This window comes from Zingiber officinale, chromosome 10B (assembly GCF_018446385.1).
Source record: "Zingiber officinale cultivar Zhangliang chromosome 10B, Zo_v1.1, whole genome shotgun sequence".
NCBI classification, from domain to species: domain Eukaryota; kingdom Viridiplantae; phylum Streptophyta; class Magnoliopsida; order Zingiberales; family Zingiberaceae; genus Zingiber; species Zingiber officinale.
This window is the reverse complement of record NC_056005.1, coordinates 29,083,992-29,109,187: the sequence shown is the minus strand read 5'-3', so window position 1 is coordinate 29,109,187 and position 25,196 is coordinate 29,083,992. Positions and strand designations below refer to the sequence as shown.

Sequence of the window (25,196 nt, the reverse complement as noted above, 5' to 3'; positions counted from 1 at the left end):
ATGTATCAACTAAATCCCTACACCTTACCTCGATTTAGCCGTTGTTGTGGCTACTAGAACAAAGTGAGCTGCTAGATGGAGTTGCTGTCGGAACCAAGAACACCTCACAGCACCCAAATTTCCAGATCCACCGAACAGTACAACCTACTGGAATCAATTGGATCAAGAAGCAATCAAGCAGAAAGATTATTGATCAAGCACAAAATTGGAGATCACGGATCAAATCCACAGCTAAACAATTCGCCTACCTTAAATATCGCCACTAGGACATAGTTCGTGCGACGACAATTGGTCGAAGACGAAGGTAGAAACCTAGGGCACAGGTGCAGAATAGAGGAAGGACAGTGAGAATAGAGGAAGATCTAAGCCCAAATACTAACCTAGGTAAACACTTACCTTCAAGATCTTGCTAGGGCACGGTGAGAGATCGGTTTGGGAACCTCGGTGGAGGAGAGGAAGTCGCGCCCGACAGCAGGGCTCACGGCAGTGCTTGATGCCTAGTCCGGCAAAGGGCTAGCGACCGACGATCGGTTGAGAGGGGCAAGGATGGAGACGAATAGGGTAGAGGGTGCAGTAGTACAGCGGCTAAGGTAGAGATCGGGAGAGAATAGGGGTTCAATTTGGGGCTTGCCCTTGGCCGAGGGCTTTTGTACGCGGGGAGGAGAGGTGTTGCAAGCGTTGGCCACGTCAGCGCGCCTGTTGGGCGGCATCGGCGTCGTAGGGCACGGGTCGGGCAAGGAATCAGGGCGCTGGCATGCAGGGAAGGAAACAACACAGTAGAGGAACGGAGGAAAAGAAATAAATAAATAAAAATAAAATTCAACTTTTCCTCGTTAAAACGGGATAACCTAACCACACTTTCTCCTGGGGCCCAGTTTTATCCCCATAAACTTGTCTATACGGTCTCCGAACAATTCTAGAAAAATTTTGAAAAATTCTCTTATCATTATTCATCATTTTTCGGTATTTTTCATTCTCCCCCACTAATAAAACTTTGGTCCCCTAAGTTTCGTTATCTACCATCAACAAATACTAACAACAGGTAAAGAGTATAAATACTGAACGCTAAATTAAATCACATGTCTCAAGTGAAAAGATGAGGGTATAGAGCTCGGATAGTATCCTCAAGCTCCCAGGTAGCCTCCTTGTCCGAATGATGCTGCCATCCGACTTTAACCAGCCGAATAGTCTTGTTCCGCAGCTGACGCTCCTTCTGATCTAGAATCCGTATCGGAACCTCCTTGTAAGTGGCGTCAGACTGAAGGGAGACTGGTATATCAGACAACACATGAGCTGGGTCGGCTATGTATCTCCTCAGCATAAATACATGAAATACGTCGTGTACACCTGCCAGAGCCGGTGGTAGCGTCAGACGATAAGCTACTGCTCTAATCCTCTCCAATATCTGAAAAGGTCCAATATAACGCGATGCTAGCTTACCTCTGAGGTCAAATCTCTTCACCTCTTTCGTGGGTGAAACTCGCAGAAAAACATGATCGCCAGTAGAGAACTCCAAGGGTCTGCGTCTCCGATCAGCATAACTCTTCTAGCGGTTCCGCGCCTCTGACATCCTCCGTCTGATAGTACGGACCAAGTCTGCCTCTTGCTGAGCTCTATGAGGTTCCAACAACCAGGCCTTCCCAACCTCATCCCAGAGGGTGGGTGTCCGACAAGGCCTACCATACAACGCTTTAAATGGTGCCATCTGGATAGCCGAATGAAAGTTGTTATTGTAGTCAACTCTACCAATGGCAAATGGTTCTCCCAACTATCTCCAAAATCCAATACATAAGATCTCAGCAAGTCCTCTAGAGTCTGAATGATCCGCTCTGACTGTCCATCTGTCTGCGGATGGAAAGTTGTACTGAAACGGAGTTGAGTGTGTAAGGCATAATACAGACTCTGTCAGAATCGAGACGTGAACCGAGGATCTCTATCTAAAATAATAGTTAAAGAGACACCATGTAATCTAATGATCTCCCGATAATACAGATTTATCAATCGATCAAGGAAATCAGTCTTCCGGATTGAATAAAGAATAATTCCATCAAGATGGCTATGATAAAGAGATCTGTAAGTAGGTCTGCCAATGCTTTTATGATTATTCTATGCTACTATTAATGCTGCGAACAATTTCCGAAGGATCTTTGCTGTAACTCTTTTCTTGATGCCAACAGTGGTTCGTTTTTTATTCATGAAATTCAGAGTATTAATTGCATCCCTTAAGCATTGGAACATTAACTAAATTTTCCTTTGTAGTCATAGAATTCTATGCTAGAGTTGGTTACCGTTGTGAATTCATTTTCTTACTAAAGATTCTATGTTTTGCTATAGGGTTGTGACATTAACCTCATAGAGAAACTATCTTGATTTTTCATGCAGAAGCTGAGAAAGACAAGGAACACGATAAGGAGAAACGAGGAAAGAAAAGGCACAAGAGCCATCATCACACTAAGTCAAAGTCTGAGAAGCGCTCGTCCAGACATCATTCTAATTCTGATGGCATGGGGGGTGAGAGTGATCATTTAACATCTGAACCTTACCAACACAAATATGCCAATTGCGATGGACATTCTCCCAGGTTACTTCAGCTTCAAGAAGGCAAATTGAAAATGACGAAGAGGATGAGAAAAATTCAGGTCCGACTCAACACATAGGTTATTAAGATCTATGTGTAAGGCCCTAATTTTATTAGGGCCTATTGATTAATTAATTAAAGATATTAAAAAAATTAAATTAACATCATTAATATTAATTAATTATAAATGTCTTACTAATTCATTAATGACACCTTGTCAATTAATTCATTCCACTTCCTATTTATACCTTGTACTTATCTTTATTTCTTCATTAATTACCTATCATAATTTTATATGAAATTTTATTCTGCCTTAAATATAATTCATTTTTAAATTGACATATTTCTTTCTTTTTTTTATTATTATTACTCCGATTCTCATTTTATTTTACAATTAGTAATACTATTTTTATAAAACCTAATGAATTCTTTTTTCCTCAATATTTCTTAAAAAACCTAATAATTCTCTCATCAGTGCATTGTGTCATTTTCTTTTTTCATTTGCACGTTTCTCCTTCCTCACCGATGATATTCGCAGAGAACGTCCTTTTCTTCCTTTGCCGATAATATTTTTTCCTCGCTCTTTTTTTTTTATTTCTCGATAATAATATGAATTAAAGATTTTTTTTATCATAAAATGTAAAGTAAAATACATTTAAAAAATAAATTTTTAAAATTAAAATTAATAAAATCTATTTAATATTCTAACTAAAAAAATTAAATAATTTAATAATTTTATTAATAAAAAATATTTAATATTCTAACTAAAAAAGTTAAATAATTTAATAATTTTATTAATAAAAAATAAAATTATTATCAAAATACCGGTGAAAACTAAATTTTATATAAAAATTAATTTTTAAAAAACTAATATTTAATTCTTTTTAATAATTAATTTTAAAAACATTTTTTAAAAATTATTATTTTCGATCCTAAATCTAAATGAAAAATATTAAAAAAAATTAAAAATATATTAAAAAAATTTGTTTTTTAATTTTTTTGCCTAGGCTTAAGGAATCTACGGCCCTAGAAAAATCATTCGCTGCTTGAGCATCAACAACAAGATCATCGAAGGGGTGATAGACACTCATCCAGAGTCCATTCTTACTCAAAATACAGTCACCAGGATGATTCTTCGTTTTAAATCGTTCTGCATATGAACATCACCAGCCTGATTCTGAACGAGGAATGGAAGACAAGCACAGGGAAATGAATTCGCTGCCTGGCAATAGTCATCGTCAAGGTGTGCCAAGATGTCTGAGGAAGAAATGGAAGCTCGATTAAGAGAGATGCAGCTGGATGCGGAGCTCCATGAAGAGCAAACGGTTGAAGAGAGCAGCAGAGGAAGATAGAGTGGAAGCGAGTAGATAGGCTTTTCAAGAGGCAAGCGGTTGAAGAGAGTAAAAATGCCTTTGATCGGAAGAGAAAGGATGAAGAAATCATTTTCTTTTATACTTGTTTATTTTGATAAAAAGAGTTAGATATATGTGATATAATTTTGTAAATAAAAAATAATACACACGTTATTTTTTAGACTTATAATTTTATAAGTTAAAAAGAATATATATATCAATTTTTTTAATATATATATATATTTTTATTCATTATTTTTCTATCTGATTTTAAGATATTGATTTTTTCTAAAATTATTTTTGATAGACTGTATTTCTTTTTTCTAAAATTTTTAATAAAATCAGGACGAAAATTTTTTCACTCATTTTTTTTTTTCACAATTTAACGTTATGTTCTACCAAGTAAACTGACCTGGATGGTTTCCACGAGCGCGTGACATTCGGGCGGACAGTACATAACGTAAATCCAGTTCAACGATCCTCATCGATAGCTCCTCCACCAATCACAACAAAGCACACGGATCGCGTGCTTTCCCAAATCAAAATCATCTGTTAGATTCACGTGAGTACCAAACTAAATCGTCCTGATCTTCCTTGTATATATATCCCCCATAATCACCCAATTTTTCTTCATATCTCATTAGTTGGAGTATCCGTCCTTCTGAAACCTTAACTAACCTTTTTCGATCTCCGACCTATGGCTCGTACGAAGCAGACCGCCCGCAAATCCACCGGCGGGAAGGCGCCCCGGAAGCAACTCGCCACCAAGGTGCTTAGTTTTCCGATCGATTGCCCGATTGTGTTTGTTTCTGTGTGGTATTTAATGTTTGCTGAGATCTCTTTTGTTGATCCGACAGGCGGCTAGGAAATCGGCCCCTACGACCGGCGGCGTGAAGAAACCCCATAGGTATCGTCCCGGGACGGTCGCTCTCCGTGAGATCCGCAAGTACCAGAAGAGCACGGAGCTCCTCATCCGTAAGCTGCCGTTCCAGCGGTTGGTTCGCGAGATCGCACAGGATTTCAAGACGGATCTGCGCTTCCAGAGCCACGCCGTCCTGGCGCTTCAAGAAGCTGCGGAGGCGTACCTGGTCGGGCTCTTCGAAGACACCAATCTTTGCGCCATACATGCGAAGCGCGTGACGATCATGCCAAAGGATATTCAGCTCGCTCGCCGGATTCGAGGCGAACGCGCTTAATTTGATGTAATCTTTTAATTTACGGGAAAACTTAGTATTAATATCTGTTCTCTGGAAAACAATAGTCGGGTAGACCTTGTTACGTTATGTTAGATTGTTTGTAATTAAATTCGTCGGCCTGTTGTGCTTATTATTTAATTAATCGGCGGTGTCTTGCTAGTTCTACCACATGCGCTGGTTAATTTCGTTTGAGAATGTTATTATTCTGTTGAAAGATTTGGCTTCGCAATTCTTGCGTGGTGGTATCAGAAACATTCAAACTGTTCGTAATCTTCGTTGGGTTCCTTTTATTCTTATTTTTCATGCGTGTTTATTTTCTATTTGGTAATTTCATAGACTATGTATTCTTTATATTATATTAAAGCGACTATAATATTTACCAAATTAAACAATCAAATCATTTTTAGTTTAATAGGACATAGGTGAAGAACAATGATTTATCTACTCACTAAATAATAATTACAACAAATTCATAATAATCAATAATAATATTATCAATTTAATCATGACCGTTTGGAATTAAAAGAGATAATACATGATTTTTCTACGTCTGTAAATAAAAATAATAATTTTTTACATCGATAAATAAAAACGCAATTACGAATTAAATTAAACAAATTTTGGAAACGAACAAGGTAGGCTGGAAGCTTATTAATACAGTCAAACATGGCGTATCATTATTAGAAATTAAATTATTTGTAAGCTGGCATGCCAATGCTCCAACATGCACATTGAGTTTCGTGCGACGAGATTAGAGTGGCACGGTAAAAGCGAAATATAATCGACATGATATACGAGAATCACAAAATAATTTCATTCGAAGAATGCTATGTATTCCGTAGCCTAATCTTTCAGCAATATCAGAACGAACTACAATGAAATCAATCGCAGCCATTGAAAGACTTGATAATAAATAACATTCTACCAAACGCAATTGGTCCACACAGCAAACTACGATAATAATTAATTTAACAATGTATGCTAAGTATTTTATTTTTTCACATAAACAGATATCATATAGGTTAAGTTCACCTAACAATGAAAGATCGAATCTGATTAAGCGCGTTCACCGCGGATCCGGCGAGCAAGCTGGATGTCCTTTGGCATGATCGTCACGCGCTTCGCATGGATGGCACAGAGATTGGTATCTTCGAAGAGCCCCACCAGGTACGCCTCAGCAGCTTCCTGAAGAGCCAGGACGGCGTGGCTCTGGAAACGCAGATCGGTCTTGAAATCCTGCGCGATCTCGCGAACCAGCCGCTGGAACGGAAGCTTACGGATGAGCAGCTCCGTGCTCTTCTGGTACTTACGGATCTCACGGAGAGCGACCGTCCCGGGACGATACCTATGGGGTTTCTTCACACCGCCGGTCGTAGGGGCCGATTTCCTCGCCGCCTGTCGGATTAACAAAGGAGATCTCATCAAACATTAAAACACCAAAAAACAATAAACGCCTAATCGAGCAATCGGCAGGGAGGATAGGCACCTTGGTGGCGAGCTGCTTCCGAGGCGCCTTGCCGCCGGTAGACTTGCGGGCGGTCTGCTTCGTACGAGCCATGGATCGATGTCTCAAAAGACGGCTAGGGTTTGAAGGCGACCAAAACTGCAACTAACGAACGGAAAATACGATGTTGGAAATAATGGGGCATATATATCGGGAGATCGGAACGGTTTAGTTTGGTACTTCCGCGAAGATAGCGAGATTGGTTGGGAGAAAGCACGCAATCCGTGTGCCTTGTTCTCATTGGTGGATGAGATGTTGATGAGGATCTTTGACATGGATGCCCGTTGAATGGTTGTGATTGGTTTGGATGGATCGAACGATTTACAATTAAAAGCAGACTTTTGTCTTGCAAACTACACAACTAGAGACATCAACTACGCCCCAAGGTTGGGCCTGGGCTCATAGCTAACCCTTTAGAAGCCCGAACCCATGGATCATGCTTACCAGGACCCACATCTAAAGCATGGCATATTTTAAGGGAGATTTTTTTTTAAAAAAAAAACTATTGGCAATTGACATGAAAATATAAGTAACAGTTGATGCTGCAGGTACCACCTCACAGGACCTTCTCTCCAGATCTCCGGTGAGTCTGCATGGTCTCTCCGATGATCATCGTCGGCACCACTTGTGAAGAAAGCAAAGAATGTAGATAGAATATAAAAGATAACACAAAAAGAAAGACAGAAAGTGGAGGTTAGTAAATTATATTGTAAAAACTTAGGTTACAAAGAAAATGAAAATATAAATAGACAATTAAATAATAACAAAAGATTAATCTATCCTAATATAAAAATAATTTATCATATATTGACATCCCCTCAAACTCACGATGTACTAATAAAAAACATTGAGAGTTTGTTAATTAGAAATTAAAATCGTGCAGTGGAATGCGTCTTAGTAAGCAAGTCTGTAATTTACATGGAAGATGAGACAAATGATAAAGTAACGATGTTATTCTGATAATGATGAAGAGTGAATGACAATCAATTTTGATATACTTGGTGTGCTCGTGAAACACAGAATTACGAATACTTTAAATAGCATTCGAGTTGCCACAATGCAAAGGGGTAGGGTTTGAGAGAAAAGTACTCATATAAGTAAGTAACTAATATAACCAAACAAATTTCAATAGTAGTAGAGGTCATAATACAATATCCTATTTCGACAGAAGAATGAGAGACAGTATTTTATTTTTTACTCTTCCAAGAGATAAGGGAATCTCCCAAGAAAACACAAAAATCCTGTGGTAGACTTATGATATGTAAAATCACCATCCTAATTTGCATCTGAATAGGCGTGCAACTCTAAGGTAGAAGTAAAAGGATAAAGAAGACTATGAAACTAGGCACCTCGAAGATATTGAAGGATATGAAGCACATCTCCCCAATGTATTGAAGTGGGAGAAGTAACAAACTGGCTGATAATATGTACAGCATAATAATGTCAGGTCTAGTGGTGATGAGATATACTAGACTGCTAACTAGAGTGCGATATAAAGATAGATCTGGTAAGGGAACACCATCAATAGAAGAGTACCGAGCATTAACCTTAAGCGGAGTATCAACAATATAAGTGTCAGATAGATGAGGTTGCTCCAGAATATCAACAATATATTTGGATTGCAAGAGAAGATAGCCACTAGGAGAATAAGCTACTTTAAATCCCAAAAAATAACACAGAGGATCCAAATCTTTCATATCAAACTCATGAACCAAATGTAATTTCAACTTTTCTATTTCACTTAAATCATCCCTTGTAATAATTATGTCATCAATATAAAGAGAGGGTAATGTGGGACCTGATGAAGTACAACGAACAAAAAGAGCAGAATCATACTGGCTAGGAAGAAAGTCAAGAGATCCAATCATAATGGAGATATGTCAAACTAAGCTCTAAGAGCTTGTTTAAGGCCATAAAAAGTCTCTTTTAGTCTGCAAACTTTTCCAGGCCTGTGAGTGATACTTGGCGGAGGGATCATGCAGACTTTTTCTTAAAGATTTTCATTTAAAAAAATATTTTTAACATATATCTAGAAAATAGACCACTGACAAATTGATGCAACTATAATGAAAGTACAGATAGTAACAATCTTAGAAAATGGAGCAAAAGGTTTTCTAATAATCCATACCATATTGTTAGGAAAATCTTTTAGCAACCAAATGAACTTTATACTACTCAATTGATCAATCAGATTTAGTCTTAAATACTCATTTGTGGCTATTCCCGAGTGGTAATACCTTGAACTATCGACTGGTGATATCCAAGTTCTCTCGACCAGTTATGCTTTTGATGTGAATGGTTCCATTAGACTGATAAATCTATCGGTATGTGATAGTATTGAATAGGTTGAAGATAAAAAAATTGAGGACATTAATGATCATTATCATTAGGTATTAATTAAAAATTATTAATAACCATTTAAATATCATGAAAGTGTAATGTCAATCAATAAATGAAGGACCATTAATATCGGCAAGATAAGAAGTCATTGAAGACAATATAAAAAGAGGGGTGCAATTAATTTTTTTTTTTTCTAATTTTAAAAAATAACTTTTAACCATTTATTATTTCTACTTTGTTCCCCTCTTTGACTAAGTTTAAGGCATTTTAGTGCTAATTTAATTTCTATTTTCAATATATTGTTTGTCAGAGAAAATATTCTCCGAGAGTAATGGTTCCTCTCTTCCTTATCTTTCCTTTGACAGTTGCAACCGTCAATATACATTCACGGCGGTGGATCTCCCTCTGAAAGTCTGGGGCAGGATCACTTAGATTATAAAAAAAGACATAGTTTTTAAATTTGTAGTTTGTTTGATGTTTCAGAAAGTGCCCTTTCGCCGCTAAGTTGCGAACTGCTAACGGAGATGTGTCGCCTTGTCGTTATATGGATGCTTACTTTGTCTCCGTTTAAGGCAAAAGTATGCTTTCCCATAAAGTGGAAGGCAGAAACAAACAAACACCATGATCGAAGCAAAAAAAAGTGACACATTGCTTGCCGACTGCCGAGCTGATCAAATGAATGTGATAGTTCCCTAAATATTCCACCATCTACCAAAGAATTTGGCAGCTGGGCAGCGTTACCTGAAAATTTAGAGGAATTTACGCTATTTGTCGTCCTCATCTGACTATTGCAAACTTTCAAGAAATTTTGAAAAATAAACATTATTTGTCTCAATCATAAAGATAGACAAGTATATTCCGTCACGTCATAATGTACAGTGGGACAACAGATAGTGTTTTTTTTTTCTTTGTTCATCTTATCTCATGTTTATACACGGTGACAATCTCATCTCATGTTCACACAGGGGTCAGATTTCTCTCTGTTTTCCCCTATCTTTAATTGTTCTATTTCTTTGGTTACAAATTCCTATGATATGGATGATCAGGAGAGCGCAACAAGTAATAACCTCATAAAATACAAGCTCCAACACGAAGGAAGCTTTAATCTCAACCTCTCAAGAGTGATCCTCTGGATCCAAACATTTGCTCCAGAAGTATCACTACAGCCATTGCTAGAGATGAGTCAAATTCTAACTCCACGATTAGTCGGAAGACATCAAGGCCGAGGGGAATGCCTTGGGCAGATTCCTTCCTCTTGATCTCTGCCATCTTCTGTCTGTTGTTGTCATAGATGGTGCAACATCGCTCCGAATAGGAGCCCTCAATGTCATAGGTGAGGCATGCCTTGGCGCCAGGAGTGCATGGGGTCACTCGTGCTATTGCTTTGGAGAGCCAGAAGCTCGTGTGCTTCTTGATGGCAAACTGAGGATTGGTGCTCTCTTCGCCATTGTAAATCAGCCAGCGATCTCCAAGACTCAACTTCTGCATGTTATAATGATGCCAGAATCCATAACTATATATGAAAGTTGAATTATGCAGTTCTGATCAACTTAAGATACTATGAACACAACCATATTATTTTTTTTAAAACGCTCCGAGATAAATTTCATGATCACACCATACATTGCTGGTGTAAAAAACATATCTTTTGAACTACTCCACAAGAGCTATCAAAGTTGCGACTTTGGGTTAACAATTGGTTGGTAGGTGGGGAGAAGCAAATTTGACCATCTACATAGAAGATTATTTGGCCAATACATCCAGAATCTGATCTCCTGAAGCAAAGGGCAAGCCATGGTAGTTCTTAGACTATCCTTGTCGTTGTGAAACTTAAGATAAATGACAAATCTAATGATCTCCTTCAAACCGGCCAGACATCTCCCTATTCATCAACGTAATAACGTCCATACATACACAAAAATAGTCCAGGTATTTTTCGGGAACAAACTAAAATTCTGAAAAGCGCAAAAGCCACCTGAGAAATTCTTGGCAATTTGTTGGCCTTTTGTGCTCAGTATCCATGAATATAGAACATGCTGTTGTACAAGATGCTCTGTTTGCTTGACAGATCCAACAAGAAATAGTTCTGGGATTCGTCTCGCTCTCTCTCTTCTAAATGTTCAATCGATTTTAGTAATTCAAATGTTGCAATGCAACCACCAAAAAGACTAGAAGCTGAAGCTATAGATAATCATTTTATTGAAATCATACTTTATCAAAATTCAAATTTCCGACAAAATAAATCAATTGAAATAAAATCCCCAGTTACAGATAGGAAATCCCTTCCATACCTTTCTCCGGATGGTGAGCAACGGCTTGCCGGCGGCGTCCATGAGAACGATCTCATTCCCACTCCCCGACGAGTAGTTTTCAACTCGAAACACCAAATTTCCCGTTGCGTCGAACACCGTGAACCCATTCCCATTGAAGAGGAGAGATTTCCGCCACACGGTAAAGACTACCGCCTCCCCCTCCTTTCCTCCGCCTCCACAGGAAGATTTAGATTCAGATCTGATAGGATCCGCCGGAGAGGCGTTCGGGTGGACCTTCGTCATCGCCGCGGTGCTCGGGTCTCCAGTCGACGAAATCGTGACGGAGAAGACTTGGGGGCGAGGGTCTGCTCTGCGACGGTTGCACGGCAACGCCGTCGCGTGAATTTATAGACTGACACTTCGACAGAAATGCCCCCTCCGAGACAGATGATGATGACGCGCCGACACGTGCGGTGTGCGTGAGTATGACGTTGGCGGTAGCTTCGGAGGATTAACTTTTTGATAATGACACATTAAAGGGAGGATTAGAATGATAACGATGGGATTGGCAGGGTTGATTTTGCCGAGTTTGTGGCTCAGCGTCGGCCACGTGGCGAGAAGAAAGGGACTGATTGTCTTCTATTTGCCTTGTTATTATTAGGAGTAGAGCCGAAATAACAACACTTAGTTTAATTGCTCGCCGTTATTGTTATTATTATTATTATTATTATTAAAAATCTTCCTCCTTTATTAATTAATTTTATGAAGTCTAAAATAAATTTATGTTAATATTTTTTTTTCTATTCACACTATAAATAATTTCAAGATTTATTAGTAATTCCATAAGTGAAACAATCAATAATCTAGAATTCGAAACTCGACATATTATTATAAATTTTTCTCATCATTAATTTTCTCTGATTATTTTATATAAAAAAAATATAGTTCTCTTTAGTCCCACATCTTAGAATTGATAACACTATGATCAAAAAAATTTCTATAAATATTTTAGGCCGACAATGACAATGTTAAAAAATATATTTTTCTTAATTTTTTTTACTAAGATAAGTATAATATTAAATTAAATTAATTTTTTTCATATGAAAATCGTAATTTTGACACTCGAAAATTCAAACAATTCAGATTTTCAAAGACTCAAATAATTCAGATTTTCAAAAGTGGGTAGATTTCAATGTAAATTAATGGCATAAACGGAAAAAATAAATACATAAAAAATTAATTTAATCAATAATATTATATCGAATTGCAGCAAGCCATCCAACCAGTTGTTGAGCTTAGCACTGGTTTTCAAATGTAGATAATGTGAACGAATATCCGTTAGGTATGGTTCTATGCTCTCAGGTGTAAATAATTAATTAAGATCTGTAATTTAAGATATAAAAGTTAAAATATTTTTAATAATAAAATTATTATAAGTTGAGAATATTATGATTTTTTTTTAAAAAAAAGTCAATCTCTTAAACCACTCTGAGATTAAATTAATTCTAAATAAAGAGACCATCGAGATGTTCCACGCCAAATCTTTTTTTTTTTTGCTAGTTTAGTCATATTGCTATACTTTTTATTATTTTAATTATAGTTTTGATATAAATTAGCGTGATAATTAAATTTATTACAGTTCAATAATATGCGATGAATATATATAGCAATGTTCAAAGCATACAATATATTTTAGAACTCATAAAGTACTTTATATGTTTTTATTTAAAAGAACCCTTATTTTACATATGATAGTTCTCCATTTAAAGTTAATTCCTGTCTTCTTCATTTCGTCGTTAACATCAGCTAGCCTGGAAGACCTACATATAATACTATCTATCAAAGCGGAGAACTACAAGCTACGCACTTTAGTATTTGTCTTGCACGCACGCTTAGCTTGGCTTATGGTAATAATATACGGCCAATGGATGTAGTACATGCTCAATACTGTCAACTTTACATGTTTTGCTTATACGTGGCACGTTACCATGGAACTCCATTTTTCAAAAGCAAAGCACAAGATTCCTTACGATCATGACAACAAAGGCTTAATTATATTTGGGTTGCTTCATTTCAGCTCTTAAACTCTTCTATTGTACTGGAAGACTATTATTAATTTATATATAGTCATCTTATAAACAAGTAGATAAACTTGTAGGATAAGTACTAGCATGCAAACGAAGTTGTCAAGCGAGGTGGATTCGAACTTTATAAATTTCAAAAGCAGAGGCATGGTGTCAGGATGGTATTGGTGCATGGATGCAATGCATGGGTCCTCACCGCACGCTTCACCTCCAGTGTTGTTCAGATAAGGAAATAATGTCGCAAAAGACACACAATGGTCGGGGAGAGGATGAGGAAGGATAGAGTCGGAGGGCGGTGCAGATATGGAAATTTAAATGAATGTTAAAAATGGTCTGCGCGCATGCCCTCCCCCTGTCCCCCACTCAACCCCTGTGCGTGTTTTGTTTTTGCTGTACCAGATAGCTTCTACTGCTACTAGATAAGATTTGTGTTTGTTTTTTAATAAGTTGGAACTGAATATGTCCATTAATTATGGAGATGGCGGATTCAGTTTTATAGAATTTTTTTAAATTGATATTAAAGATTTAATTTATGTCGATTAATTCTAGAGGTAACTAACTCAGTACAATGAAAATTTTCTACTGATTATAAAGATAAATTAGAAAGCGTTCGCAGTGGACAACCCATTAGGTCAGCGTTCTTAGGTCAATCGCTCATTTAAAAAAAATTATCTGATCCTGTCCCAAATCTGAGTCAGACGAAGGTCGGATGAGTTGTCGCTGGTGTTGACGGAGGGGCGACTATGACACCTTTATCGTACGTGCCTTGGAGAATGGACCCCCACGTGGCGCTGACGGACGACGGTAACTAAACTGGCGGTACTTGAGCTTTGTGCATACTCAGACAAGCACACGGAACGTTAGATGCTAGAAACCAAGAAAAAAGTCCTCAGAGCAGACCCTCCGACGCTTAAGTCAGGTACTTTTTTCCCAGAAGAACAGTGTACAAAGAGAAAGAAAAGTAGAAGACAAGTGCGAATGTGCAAGAGAGCGTACCTACTCAAGGGAGAGGACTTCCCTTTTTATATGACAATGCGTACCTCTAGAACTTGACTGATGTCAAGGAATGTTGGATGTCGGGACCTGTCAAGTGATGAAGGACGCGTGGCACCCTTTTGTAAATTGGAAGAAGGTTCCATTCGCAGATGACCAAAGACCATTGGAATATTCCCTGACATACAGTAGTTATTTTTTTATAGGCGGTTACGATTCTCTGACCTTATTGTCGTGTAGCGCCTTCTGTCTCACCCGGATATGACTAGGGCAGATCGGGATGATCTGTCAGGTATAACATCTGGCCTAAGTCTTGAGGGGCAAGGAGAGCTGTGGTGAGATCGCTTAAGAGCTGATCGGAAGTTGGCCTACTGCGAAAATCAAACCTGGATATAACCGAGCTGTGAAAACTCGACCAGTCGGAGCAGGTCAGGCATCACCCCCGATTGCACATCCTGATTCAGATTTGAGATCCTGATCTGTAAGCACCCGATCAGGCATCCTGCGTCTGATGACACCAGGCGGTCCTATCTCTTCCTTCCCTAGTTGCTGACTGTCATACCTCCTAACTGTTGATTGACACGTCCTCCTGACTATTGATTACCACGTCTTCCTGACTGTTGACACTACAAGAAAATTGGGATTCTACAACACTTAAACGACAACGCTTTTTATAAAAAGCGTTGTCTATTTTTTTTTAACAACGCTTTTAGTGAAAAGCGTTGTCTATTTCATTATTTTCTTATTAATAGACAACGCTTTTCTAAAAACCGTTGTCTATTAGTGATTTTTACGGGTCAAAGACAACGTTTCGTAAAAAGCGTTGTCTATTAGATTTTTTTTTTAGTGTCTACGACAACGTTTTTTAAAAAGTGTTGTCTATTGTTAAGTTCTCATCTAAATCTTGATTAATACAAACCGTTGGATCTTGGATCTAAGGTAGAAAACCCGAACCCTTCTCCAACTCCTCATCTCACGCGACCTTCTCCATCCAACTCCTCTCTGGCCTTCTCCATCCAACCCCTTCTCCATCCCGAACCACTCCTCCGAACTCCTCTTCGTCAAGACCACACCTTCGTCAAGCGGCAGATCCCGGTGCTCGGTAGATCCCGGTGCTGAGGCGATCGACCACAACAGATCAACCCATCTCTTCGCCTCCTTCACCCCGACGTTGAGGCAGTGTAACCACAACAGATCCCATTGTCGACCTCGCTCAAGTCCGCGGCTCTTCTAGAGCAGATGAAGGTCCATCTCGCCACCGACACTGGAAAGCAGATCTCCAGCAAGATAAGCCTCGTCTACCAGCTCAACATCGCCCCAAAGGTCCTTTTCCATTCTGGTTCCCATTTTCCCCAAACCCTAAAAAAATTCTATTCCTTTATCCTTCGCTCTGCAGAAGATTGGAGTGGATGAGGGGATCTACGTTGTCGATCTCAAGCAAGGAACGGTCACCGAAGGTCTCTCCTTTCCCTATTTCCCATCAATTTTGTCGTTGATGTATCATTCTAAAATTTGTTGTTTTTTTTTTCTAATCCCCCTTTTTTCCCTTTACAGATAACGATTTCCTGTCAATTGCGACAAGGAAGATGAACCTGCAGATTGCATTCGTCAGGTAATGCTCCGCCTTAAATTTATGTAAAGAAAAAGTTTTTGGGGGTTTGATTACGGATTTTTTTTCTCCCTTGAATTATTATAGAGGAGCGATGAAGATTAAGGGAAGTATAAGTGCAGCTCAAAAGTTCACACCTGATATCTTCCCCAAACCATCAAAACTTTAAACCGAAAGTCTGGTGATGCTCCCTTTAGTGCAAACTAGTGTATGCTCATCGTTCTGCCTGTTCTAGTCTTTATAAAATAAAAGATAAAGGAAATCAAAATCAGCTAAAGGTTTGAGTTGCATCATTTCACTGAACAAATCATACTCTTGTTATTTGTAGACATTGTTTTCCTAAATGAAATAATTATTGTGTTGAGGTAAGCTTATTCCTAGTTATTTATTTGTTTGTTCAGAAATTACTTCGCCAGTCTTTACCAGCTTCCAAGGCCTATTTCTACCTCTATTGAGTTTCTTGGATTGTAAATGTCGTATGATATGATATTGTTGTTTACATCGCACATTTGCTGCAGAACTTACCATTGAAAGCCATCCAACATCAGCCATTTTACCAAATCACACCCTTTGTATTTAATCTTTTGATCAAATCGCACACTATTTATTTTATACCAAATTACATCCCCATCATAAATTTTCCCATATTGTGTCCTTAATTTTCAAGCCCTCCCAAAATGAAAATGAAAATCGATTTACAAATGAGTTTGTCAATCAATTAACACTTGGATTTTGGAGGTAACTTAAAACACCAAGGATAATATCTGAAAATTTTATTGCCATTCAAAAACCACAATAGTGGAGCATGATTTGATCAAAGCCAAACACAACGGGTATCTCGTTTGGTACAATGCCCTTCTACATTTGTTTTTTTTCCATAGTTTTAAAGATTAGTTCTCAAGCTAAAAGACTTTTGCTTCTGCTATTTATTATTGTTGGAGGAATGATAAATATATTTGCATTTCTCATTGTATTTGACTTTTATTTTAATAAAAAGAAATGCAGGTTAATTCCATTTTCAATTTTTTCCAAGCAAGCTGGTGATCTATGTTTTTTCTCTCATCCATTGACAGATTTAAAAATCTCAGCACCTAACTAAATCACATGAACACTAGTATTGGTGCCATGTAACATCGGGTAAGTAAAAATAAAATATCACTTTCCATTGTTGTCTTTCAAAAATTTATTGAATTATATGCACTAATTATGTGTTTGTGCATAGTTTCCATTGGATTCTCACTGTCATTGACCCTTACAATGAAGTTATTTATTTGTTGGATTCTCTAAGACACTGCATTCATGATGAGGATTGAAAATATATAGTGGAAATGTGAGTTCATATTTCTTTTTTATTAAACATTTATGTTAATATAAAATTCATATATAAAAAATCATTAATGTATGAAGGGCCTTGAGATTGTTTAATTCAAACAAGGGAAGGAAAGGTAGAAAAAAGGTTATGTGGGTAGTAGTAAAGGTATGTGTAATTTTTATAACATATATTTTAATGTGTATGTTTATCATTAATAATTTGTCTCTAATTACCATAGGCTCCTCGACAACAAGATGCCAAACAATGTGGTTATTATGTGATGGGATTTATGAGACAAATTGTTGAAGATGTTGAAATTATCGAGAGAGATTCACTACGATCTATAGTAATATTTTCTTTCTTATGTCTCAAATTATTTGAAATAAACTATTTAAATTTGAAAAGTCAATGTTGATTTTTTTCATTAATGTCACAGTTCACACAAGCGGAGTATTCTCGAGAAGAAATTGATGAGGTGCGATCGGAGTTGGCAGAATGTATACAAGATCATATTTATAAGTAGGTGTGTTCAAGTTTATGTAAGTTCATTACCTTGTTTTAGCTAAAGTTTATGTAAGTTCATTACCTTCTTGATGGCCCAAAAACATCAGATGAGTTTAGGAATATGAATTTGGGATTGTTGTACCTTTGCAGGTCAAACAAAATATGACTGACAGAACTCATCAACTTCTAGATGCTCGATCAAAGGGCAGGTAATATCCAAGAGTCTGCTTCAATATCTTATAGAAAATACCATGTTTACTGGTTCAAAAATTGTTTTTTGCTACCTTCATGTTGACATGTTGAATTTTTAAATCCTTTCTTTGCACTCTAGAATCAAAGTCATATTTTATATGTATAGTTTAGTACACCGGAAAACTACATTTGCTACTAGAAAATTTCAAGTCAAATTGTGTTTGATAAAGCTATAAGTTATGCAAACCAAAGAAATCAGAACATATGCTGATTTCGACTTTAGTTCATGTGTAAGAACTCAAATGAAATATATGTTGTTCTTTTTGCACTGCATCTCTAATTATGTATTTAGGTCTCATAGTGGTTTCCCTAGCATCTCCAATTATGCTATTCTTTTTGCTATATTTCCATGGCGGAAACAAAGTAGCACATGTATTTTTCGTTTGCTCTATTCCCCGTTATTTTATGCTTAATTCTTTTTCTCTTAAAAATTATTGTATGGTGTGAACTGTGACCTTTATTTTCAGCTATTACCACCGAAAATTTCTTTTGCATAATACTGATGGTATTGTTTTCTGTGATAGATACACAGTGGTAGCTGTTTTATCTCAGTCTCAAGCCGTCAATCCATTTTGATCAATATATCTAGTAGAAGTAAACATGCAGATCATTGTCTTCGAGGTCGGCTAGCTATTTTGTGCTTTTTTTTGTTTTAAATTTGAATGTCACTAACTACTTTGAAACAGAAATATTTAGTCTTTGTGTATAGTTGAATTCTTCTGTAAATACTAATACTTTGTAGTTGAATTATATTGTTTGGTACGAGTTTGAAATCATTAGCTGAGCTAATTAATGCTATTTTATATGTCAAATTCAAATTTGGACATGGTAAAAGAAAATTAATAGTTTTGTAAATATAAAAAAAATGATTTTGTAAATATATATATTTTTTATTTTTTTTTAAAAAGACCACGCTTTTAAAGCGTTGCACAAGTGTTGTCTTTGCTAAAAACAACAACGCTTTTAAAGCGTTGCAATAATGGTGTTTTTGCAAAAAAAAAGACACAACGTTTTTAAAGCGTTGCAAAAGCGTTGTCTTTGCTACAAACTACAACGCTTTAAAAGCGTTGTCGTTCAGCAGACTTTTAACAACAGTGCCTTTAACAACGCTTTTTCAGGCACAAAGACAACGCTTTAAAAGCGTTGTCTATTAGCTTTTTTCTTGTAGTGTGACTGCTACATCCCCTTGACTTTTGACTGCCATGTCTCCTTGACTTCTGACTGCCACGTCTCCTTGACTCCCGACAACCGGGTCCTACCATTATGTACCATATCACAAGCCTCCCCCCAAGTCTAGTCGAAGAGGCTCAGGTCTGACTGACTAGACCCAGTCCCTTATGTTATTTACCTCGCCATGATAACTATACATGCTGCTCCTTTCCTCGCTAGTGCTCTCTTTCTTTATGTCGATCCCGAGTGGTGGTTTAATGAAGGCTCTGCTTGGTGATAACCCCGCTCGATGTTGAGAGTCTAGAGTCTGGAGGCGTGAGAGCATGCTCACTTATAACTCGTGCTAGGGCGAGAGTCTGGAGGCGTGAGAGGATGCTCACTTATAACTCGTGCTGGGGCGAGAGTCTCGTGGCGTGAGAGGATGCTCACTTATAACTCGCGTTGGTGCGAGAGTCGGGAATCCCGACTGAGAGGTCATTGGGCGTGAGAGCAAGCTCACTTATAACTCGCGCTGGGGTGAGAGTCTGGAATCCCGACCGAGAGGTCGTTGGGCGTGAGAGCATGTTGTTGGGCGTGAGAGCATGCTCACTTATAACTCGCGCTGAGGCGAGAGTTTAGAATCCCGACCGAAAGGTCATTGGGCATTAGAGCATGCTCACTTATAACTCGCGCTGGGGCGAGAGTCAAGAATCCCGACCGAGAGGTCGTTGGACGTGAGAGCATGCTCACTTATAACTCATGCTGGGGTGAGAGTTTGGAATCCCGACCGAGAGATCGTTGGGCGTGAGAGCATGCTCACTTATAACTCGCGCCGGGGTGAGAGTTTGGAATCCCGACCAAGAGATCGTTGGGCGTGAGAGCATGACCACTTATAATTCGCGCTGGGGGAGAGTCTGGAATCCTGACCGAAAGATCGTTGGGCGTGAGAGCATGCTCACTTATAACTCGCGCTGGGGCGAGAGTGTGGAATCCTGACCGAGAGGTCGTTGGGCGTGAGAGCATGCTCACTTATAACTCGCTCTAGGGCGAGAGTCTGGAGTCTCGACTGAGAGCGAGTTGGGCATGAGAGCATGCTCACTTATAACTTGTGATGGGGCGAGAGTCTGGAGGCGTGAGAGCATGCTCACTTATAACTCGCGTTGGGGCGAGAGTTTGGAATCTCGACCAAGAGGTCGTTGGACGTGAAAGCATGCTCACTTATAACTCGCGCTAGGGCAAGAGTCTGGAATCCTGACTGAGAGGTCGTTGGGCGTGAGGGCATGCTCACTTATAACTCGCGCTGGGGCAAGAATATGGAATCCTGGCTGAGAGGTCGTTGGGCGTGAGAGCATGCTCACTTATAACTCGCGCTGGAGTGAGAGTCTAGAATACCGACCGAGTGGTCGTTGGGCGTGAGAGTATGCTCACTTATAACTCGCGCTAGGGCGAGAGTCTGAAATCCCGACCGAGAGGTAGTCTAGAAGCATAACCGTGAACTGGTCTGGAAGCTTGATTGGGAGTTGGGAGCTTGACTGGGAGCTGGGAGCTGGTCTGGAAGCTTGACTGGGAGCTAGTCTAGAATCCTGAACTACACATGGTCTGAAGACCTGACCGGGAAGTGGTCTGGCATCCTGAACAACACATGGTCTGAAGACCTGACCGGGAAGTGGTCTGGCATCCTAAACGACACATGGTCTAAAGACCTGACCGAGAAGTGGTCTGGCGTCCTAAACGACACATGGTCTGAAGACCTGACCGGGAAGTGGTCTGGTATCCTAAACGACACATCGTATAAAGACCTGACCGGGAAGTGGTCTGACATCCTGAACGACACATGGTTTGAAGACCTGATCGAGAAGTGGTCAGGCCTTGGAGTAGGAGTTGTCCCAAACTCCGAATCAAGTAAAAAACTTGGTGTCTACATTATTATTTACTTTTCCACTACATAATTACTCGAAAGTTTTCCGAAACAAAGTGAAAGTCACGAGCGCTATTCACCATCCCTCTAGCGCTTTCGATCCAACAAGCTCTTCATCCATTGGTATGCAAGATTTATGCCTAGAAAATCAAGCATTGAAGGATTAATTCACAGCAGTAGAGGCATCGATAGATGATCGGGTCAGATCTGTAGTAGAGCAGTATGAGCGATCGATGGATGATCGGGTCAGGTTGGCAGTAGAGTAGTCTGAGCAATCTATAGATGATTGGATAAGGGCGGCAATTGAGCGACAAATACGAAAATTCTTTGATGGCTATTCAATAATGAGTTATTCTGCTTTTCCAACGCTGTATCATTTTGATTCACAAGAGACTCAAGATCCAAACCCTCCTGATAAGTAGATATTCTAAGGTGTGATGGCCTTCAACTTCTTTTTTGTATTTAATTGAGTAATTAAATATTAAAATTTGTTTTTGGAAGAATAATGAAAATTGTGCTTAATAATCTGAATTTAGTTTTAATTTATATTGAGCATTTTATAACTACTTGCCTGAAATAAAATGGGTTTATCTTCACCTTCATATACAACTATATTATGTATTTATCAATTCTGAGGTTAGTTTTCATGTTTTTAAATAAAATTTGTTTGATTATTTTTTATAGTATATTCAATTCTGATAATATTGTAGTACTATATCCTGTTTATTGCTTTATTTTTTGTTTGTGCATTATTCTGAAAATCTATCATATTCTACTTGATGCATGATTGACTTATGCACTTTAGTGTGATATTATTTGATCATGATATGATTTGAAACTATATTTTAGAATTAAGATATGTATTCTGATACGCTTTATTATTTGTGAATCATTCTGATACTATATTCTGTATTTATTTTATTTAATAATATATCATATTCTATTTGATGTAGGATTCGACGACAAATGTTGATATTGTATTTTGAGTATGTTGATATGTTTGTCATAACTATTTGGATATGGTTCTATCGTGGATTAGAGGTTTGATACTGTCATTTGTATTATGGATACGATTTGTATCTTACACTTTATGGTTTGACATTTGTTTGTGTAAATATTGTTGATATGGTTTAGGTTTGATGTTGAAGTTTATTATATTGTTTGTATCGTGTTTGTTGGTTATGAAGTTTGGATATGTATATGAAGTGTGTTGGTTGTGAAGTTTGTGATATTTGTTTGTTGGTTGTGAAGTTTGGATACTGGTTGTGAAGTTTGTGATATGTTATTTTGTTGGTGGTTAAATTTGGATGTTTTTGTTATAAACAGAATAAAAATAAAAAAAAAAACAAAATGAAATGTTGTTTAAATTTTAAGGAAATTAATTTCGGTCGCTAATTTCTGAACCTGAAATTAAATTTCGGTCCATGATTTTAATTTCCGTTTCATAATTTAGCGACCGAAGTTTAATTCAGTCACTAAACCGTACTACAACATAAAATTCAATAGTATTTTGTTTCGGTTGGTAATCAGTCCTTAAATGGATTTAGCAATTGATTAGAGACCGAATATTCAGTTGCTAAAGCTGGATATTTTGTGGTGGCTGGCTCATACAAGAATGATGAACAAGAATGCAATGTCTGACATGGAGATGTTTTTCTAACAATTGTATAAACCCTAGTGAAGGTAAATATGTGCAAAGGATTTTGGCGCTAAGCTCCCTCGTTATTTTCCTTCCTCCTCTGATTTCATATCTCAAGTAAATTCTAATTTGAACGTCGGAATAATTTATCAAAATCTTTATTCGATGTCATTCTAGCTCTCCATTGAAATACTTTTCAAATCCTTTCACTTTTCTCATGGACAATCTCCAGAAAAACATACATGTCAATCCATTTGCTCATTGATGAGTTGATTATTCACGATATTTAGTCGGAATCGTCGCCACTACATGGAGCCAAGGTCATTCATTGAATAATCATACTAAATCTAATGTTGAAGTTGGTGTTGTAATTAAAGCTATTGATCAAGACATGCATGTTAGCAGTGTAAGTATTCAGTTAATTGGATTAATTCGTTTAATTTAATATTAATTTCGTATAAATTTTGTATTATTTTTTAAAATAAATTTGATTAATTCAGTATTAATCTATATAATTTATTTTTAATTTAATTTGATTAATCCGATTCTAATAAAATTTTGTTTCGATTTGATTAGATAATATTAAATTAATTTTTAATTAATTCAATTAATTTATATACGAGATTAATCAAATATTCACCCTAGCTGCCAGGGCCAACGCATGCAAACAGGGGATTTTTCAAGTAGTCTTCCTTGGGTCATTCGGTGGTGCGCAGGAAAGAAAAAGCAAAAAAAAAAAAATATACAGTCGGTAGCTTTCCATTTGCCGTCGAAATTAATAAAACATAGCATCCAGAAGGGTTGGCTGACGGACGACATATAAGGAAACTTGAGTGTGACAACAAATGTTATGTTTTATTGTTATGTGCTTTGCCAAACTCACCAAATTAGGATGACGGCAGAAGTTAATATGGAGTTTATATTTCCAGAATCAAGATGTTCAATTTTTTAAAAATATAATCAAATAATCCTTTGAATGATAAACCAAGTTCACTTATTACTAGTCAAGGGAATGAACTAATCCCATTACAATATGATTCAAAGGAATTCTTATTTCTTGGTGAAAAGTGAAGAAATAGATTCATCATCCCATATGATCAAAAAACGAGAGAATGAATTAATACCCTATTTTGATATTTTAATTATTTTTATTTTTTATTTTTGATCCAAGTTAAACTCTTGGATGTTTGAGTTTGACCCGTTTATAATTGAGTCGAACTCGAACTTTATTTAACGAATATATTCATGGCTCACGAGTTTATTTGAGCTTTTATCGAGCCTAAACGAACTTAATAAATATAAATTATAAATTTAAATATTCATTAAAAATTAAATTATATATTTTAAAAAAATTATAATATTCTTGTTAAAATTTATAATTTTATTCTAATAAATAAATTCAATATATTTGTCTATATTTTTCATAAGTAGAATGTAAAATCTATAAATTTAATATCAAAACTATTATTTTTTTATTTAAAAGTTGACTATTATCAAACATGTTCACGAGCTAATGAGTCTAATATTATGAAGCTTGAGCTTGATTTATTTATCTCAATGAGCCTCATTAAACAAGCTCAAACGAGTTTTTATCGAATCGAGCTTCGAATAGCTCACGAGCGGCTTGACTCATTTATACTCCTAATCTATATAACTAAATATGACACTGTACAGGTCAGTTCAATTATAAAAAAAAAAGGATTTAATTGAGTATAGAGGATCTCCGTCTAGAAATTCAGTATTTTTTAATTACACATTTTATTTAGAAGAAAATTTTCTATAAATACATCATAATTGAAAATCGATCCGTGAGTGCTTGGATGACAAGCTGAATGTCCAACCACAACACCATATAATCAAATAATCCTTTAAAATTCTTTGGTGAAATAGTTTAAATGAGTTAAAATGCTACTTAACTGCATAAATAAATTTAATTTTTTTAATATGATTAGCTAATTGTTCATTTAGTCAAGTAATTAATTTATTGACTTAAAAAACAAAATTTAATATCAATCATTTTCAAAAATTGCATTTCCCTTCTATTTTCTAGAACTCCATAATTTTATATTAGTGATCGCGTTGTTTTGGTAAAACAATTTGAGGGACCTAATTTATGTGTTACATATGAAACATTGGAGCCCGATTCGAGCTTTGTGTTATTGGAAATTAAAAGAAAAATTACAAATTGGAACCATTCATTAATATTCTTATATATAGATGCAACTTACATATTCTCTTATGAAACAATGCATATGTATGTAAGTATTTGATCCATTGATGTAAATCACTTAATTAGTTTGGTCATGTTAATTAATTTTTTGATAAAAAATATTTAATTAATTTGATTACACTAGATCATGCAAATAAGATCTTGGTTGAGGCATACCAAAAGTAGTCAAAAGTTAGTGAATTACTTCTAAATATGGCAACAATAGTTGCTTCCATATTCAATTAAAGATAAATAAATGTATTGATCACCCCCAAAAAAATATTTAATGTGTTTAACATATATCT

At 36.9% G+C, this 25,196-nt stretch overlaps 4 protein-coding genes across 4 annotated transcripts; 2 read left to right on the top strand and 2 right to left on the bottom strand.

Moving 5' to 3' along the window:
- The first annotated feature begins 4,538 nt into the window (after positions 1-4,538).
- On the top strand, positions 4,539-5,294 carry LOC122028634 (histone H3.3). Its single transcript, XM_042587483.1, has 2 exons — positions 4,539-4,699; positions 4,788-5,294. The coding sequence occupies exons 1-2, from the start codon at positions 4,628-4,630 to the stop codon at positions 5,124-5,126; spliced, it is 411 nt and encodes a 136-aa protein (XP_042443417.1). The 5' UTR covers positions 4,539-4,627; the 3' UTR covers positions 5,127-5,294.
- A 726-nt stretch (positions 5,295-6,020) lies between these two features.
- On the bottom strand, positions 6,021-6,773 carry LOC122028635 (histone H3.3). Its single transcript, XM_042587485.1, has 2 exons — positions 6,613-6,773; positions 6,021-6,521 (listed from the first exon to the last, which is right to left on the bottom strand). The coding sequence occupies exons 1-2, from the start codon at positions 6,682-6,684 to the stop codon at positions 6,183-6,185; spliced, it is 411 nt and encodes a 136-aa protein (XP_042443419.1). The 5' UTR covers positions 6,685-6,773; the 3' UTR covers positions 6,021-6,182.
- Positions 6,774-9,871: 3,098 nt separating this feature from the next.
- On the bottom strand, positions 9,872-11,593 carry LOC122029878 (protein LURP-one-related 8-like). The gene is made up of 2 exons (XM_042589020.1): positions 11,262-11,593; positions 9,872-10,452 (listed from the first exon to the last, which is right to left on the bottom strand). The coding sequence occupies exons 1-2, from the start codon at positions 11,523-11,525 to the stop codon at positions 10,078-10,080; spliced, it is 639 nt and encodes a 212-aa protein (XP_042444954.1). The 5' UTR covers positions 11,526-11,593; the 3' UTR covers positions 9,872-10,077.
- A 1,871-nt stretch (positions 11,594-13,464) lies between these two features.
- Positions 13,465-16,277, top strand: LOC122029048 (sterol carrier protein 2-like). Its single transcript, XM_042588007.1, has 5 exons — positions 13,465-13,521; positions 15,494-15,622; positions 15,696-15,757; positions 15,834-15,911; positions 15,996-16,277. The coding sequence occupies exons 1-5, from the start codon at positions 13,465-13,467 to the stop codon at positions 16,075-16,077; spliced, it is 408 nt and encodes a 135-aa protein (XP_042443941.1). The 3' UTR covers positions 16,078-16,277.
- Positions 16,278-25,196: the final 8,919 nt, after the last annotated feature.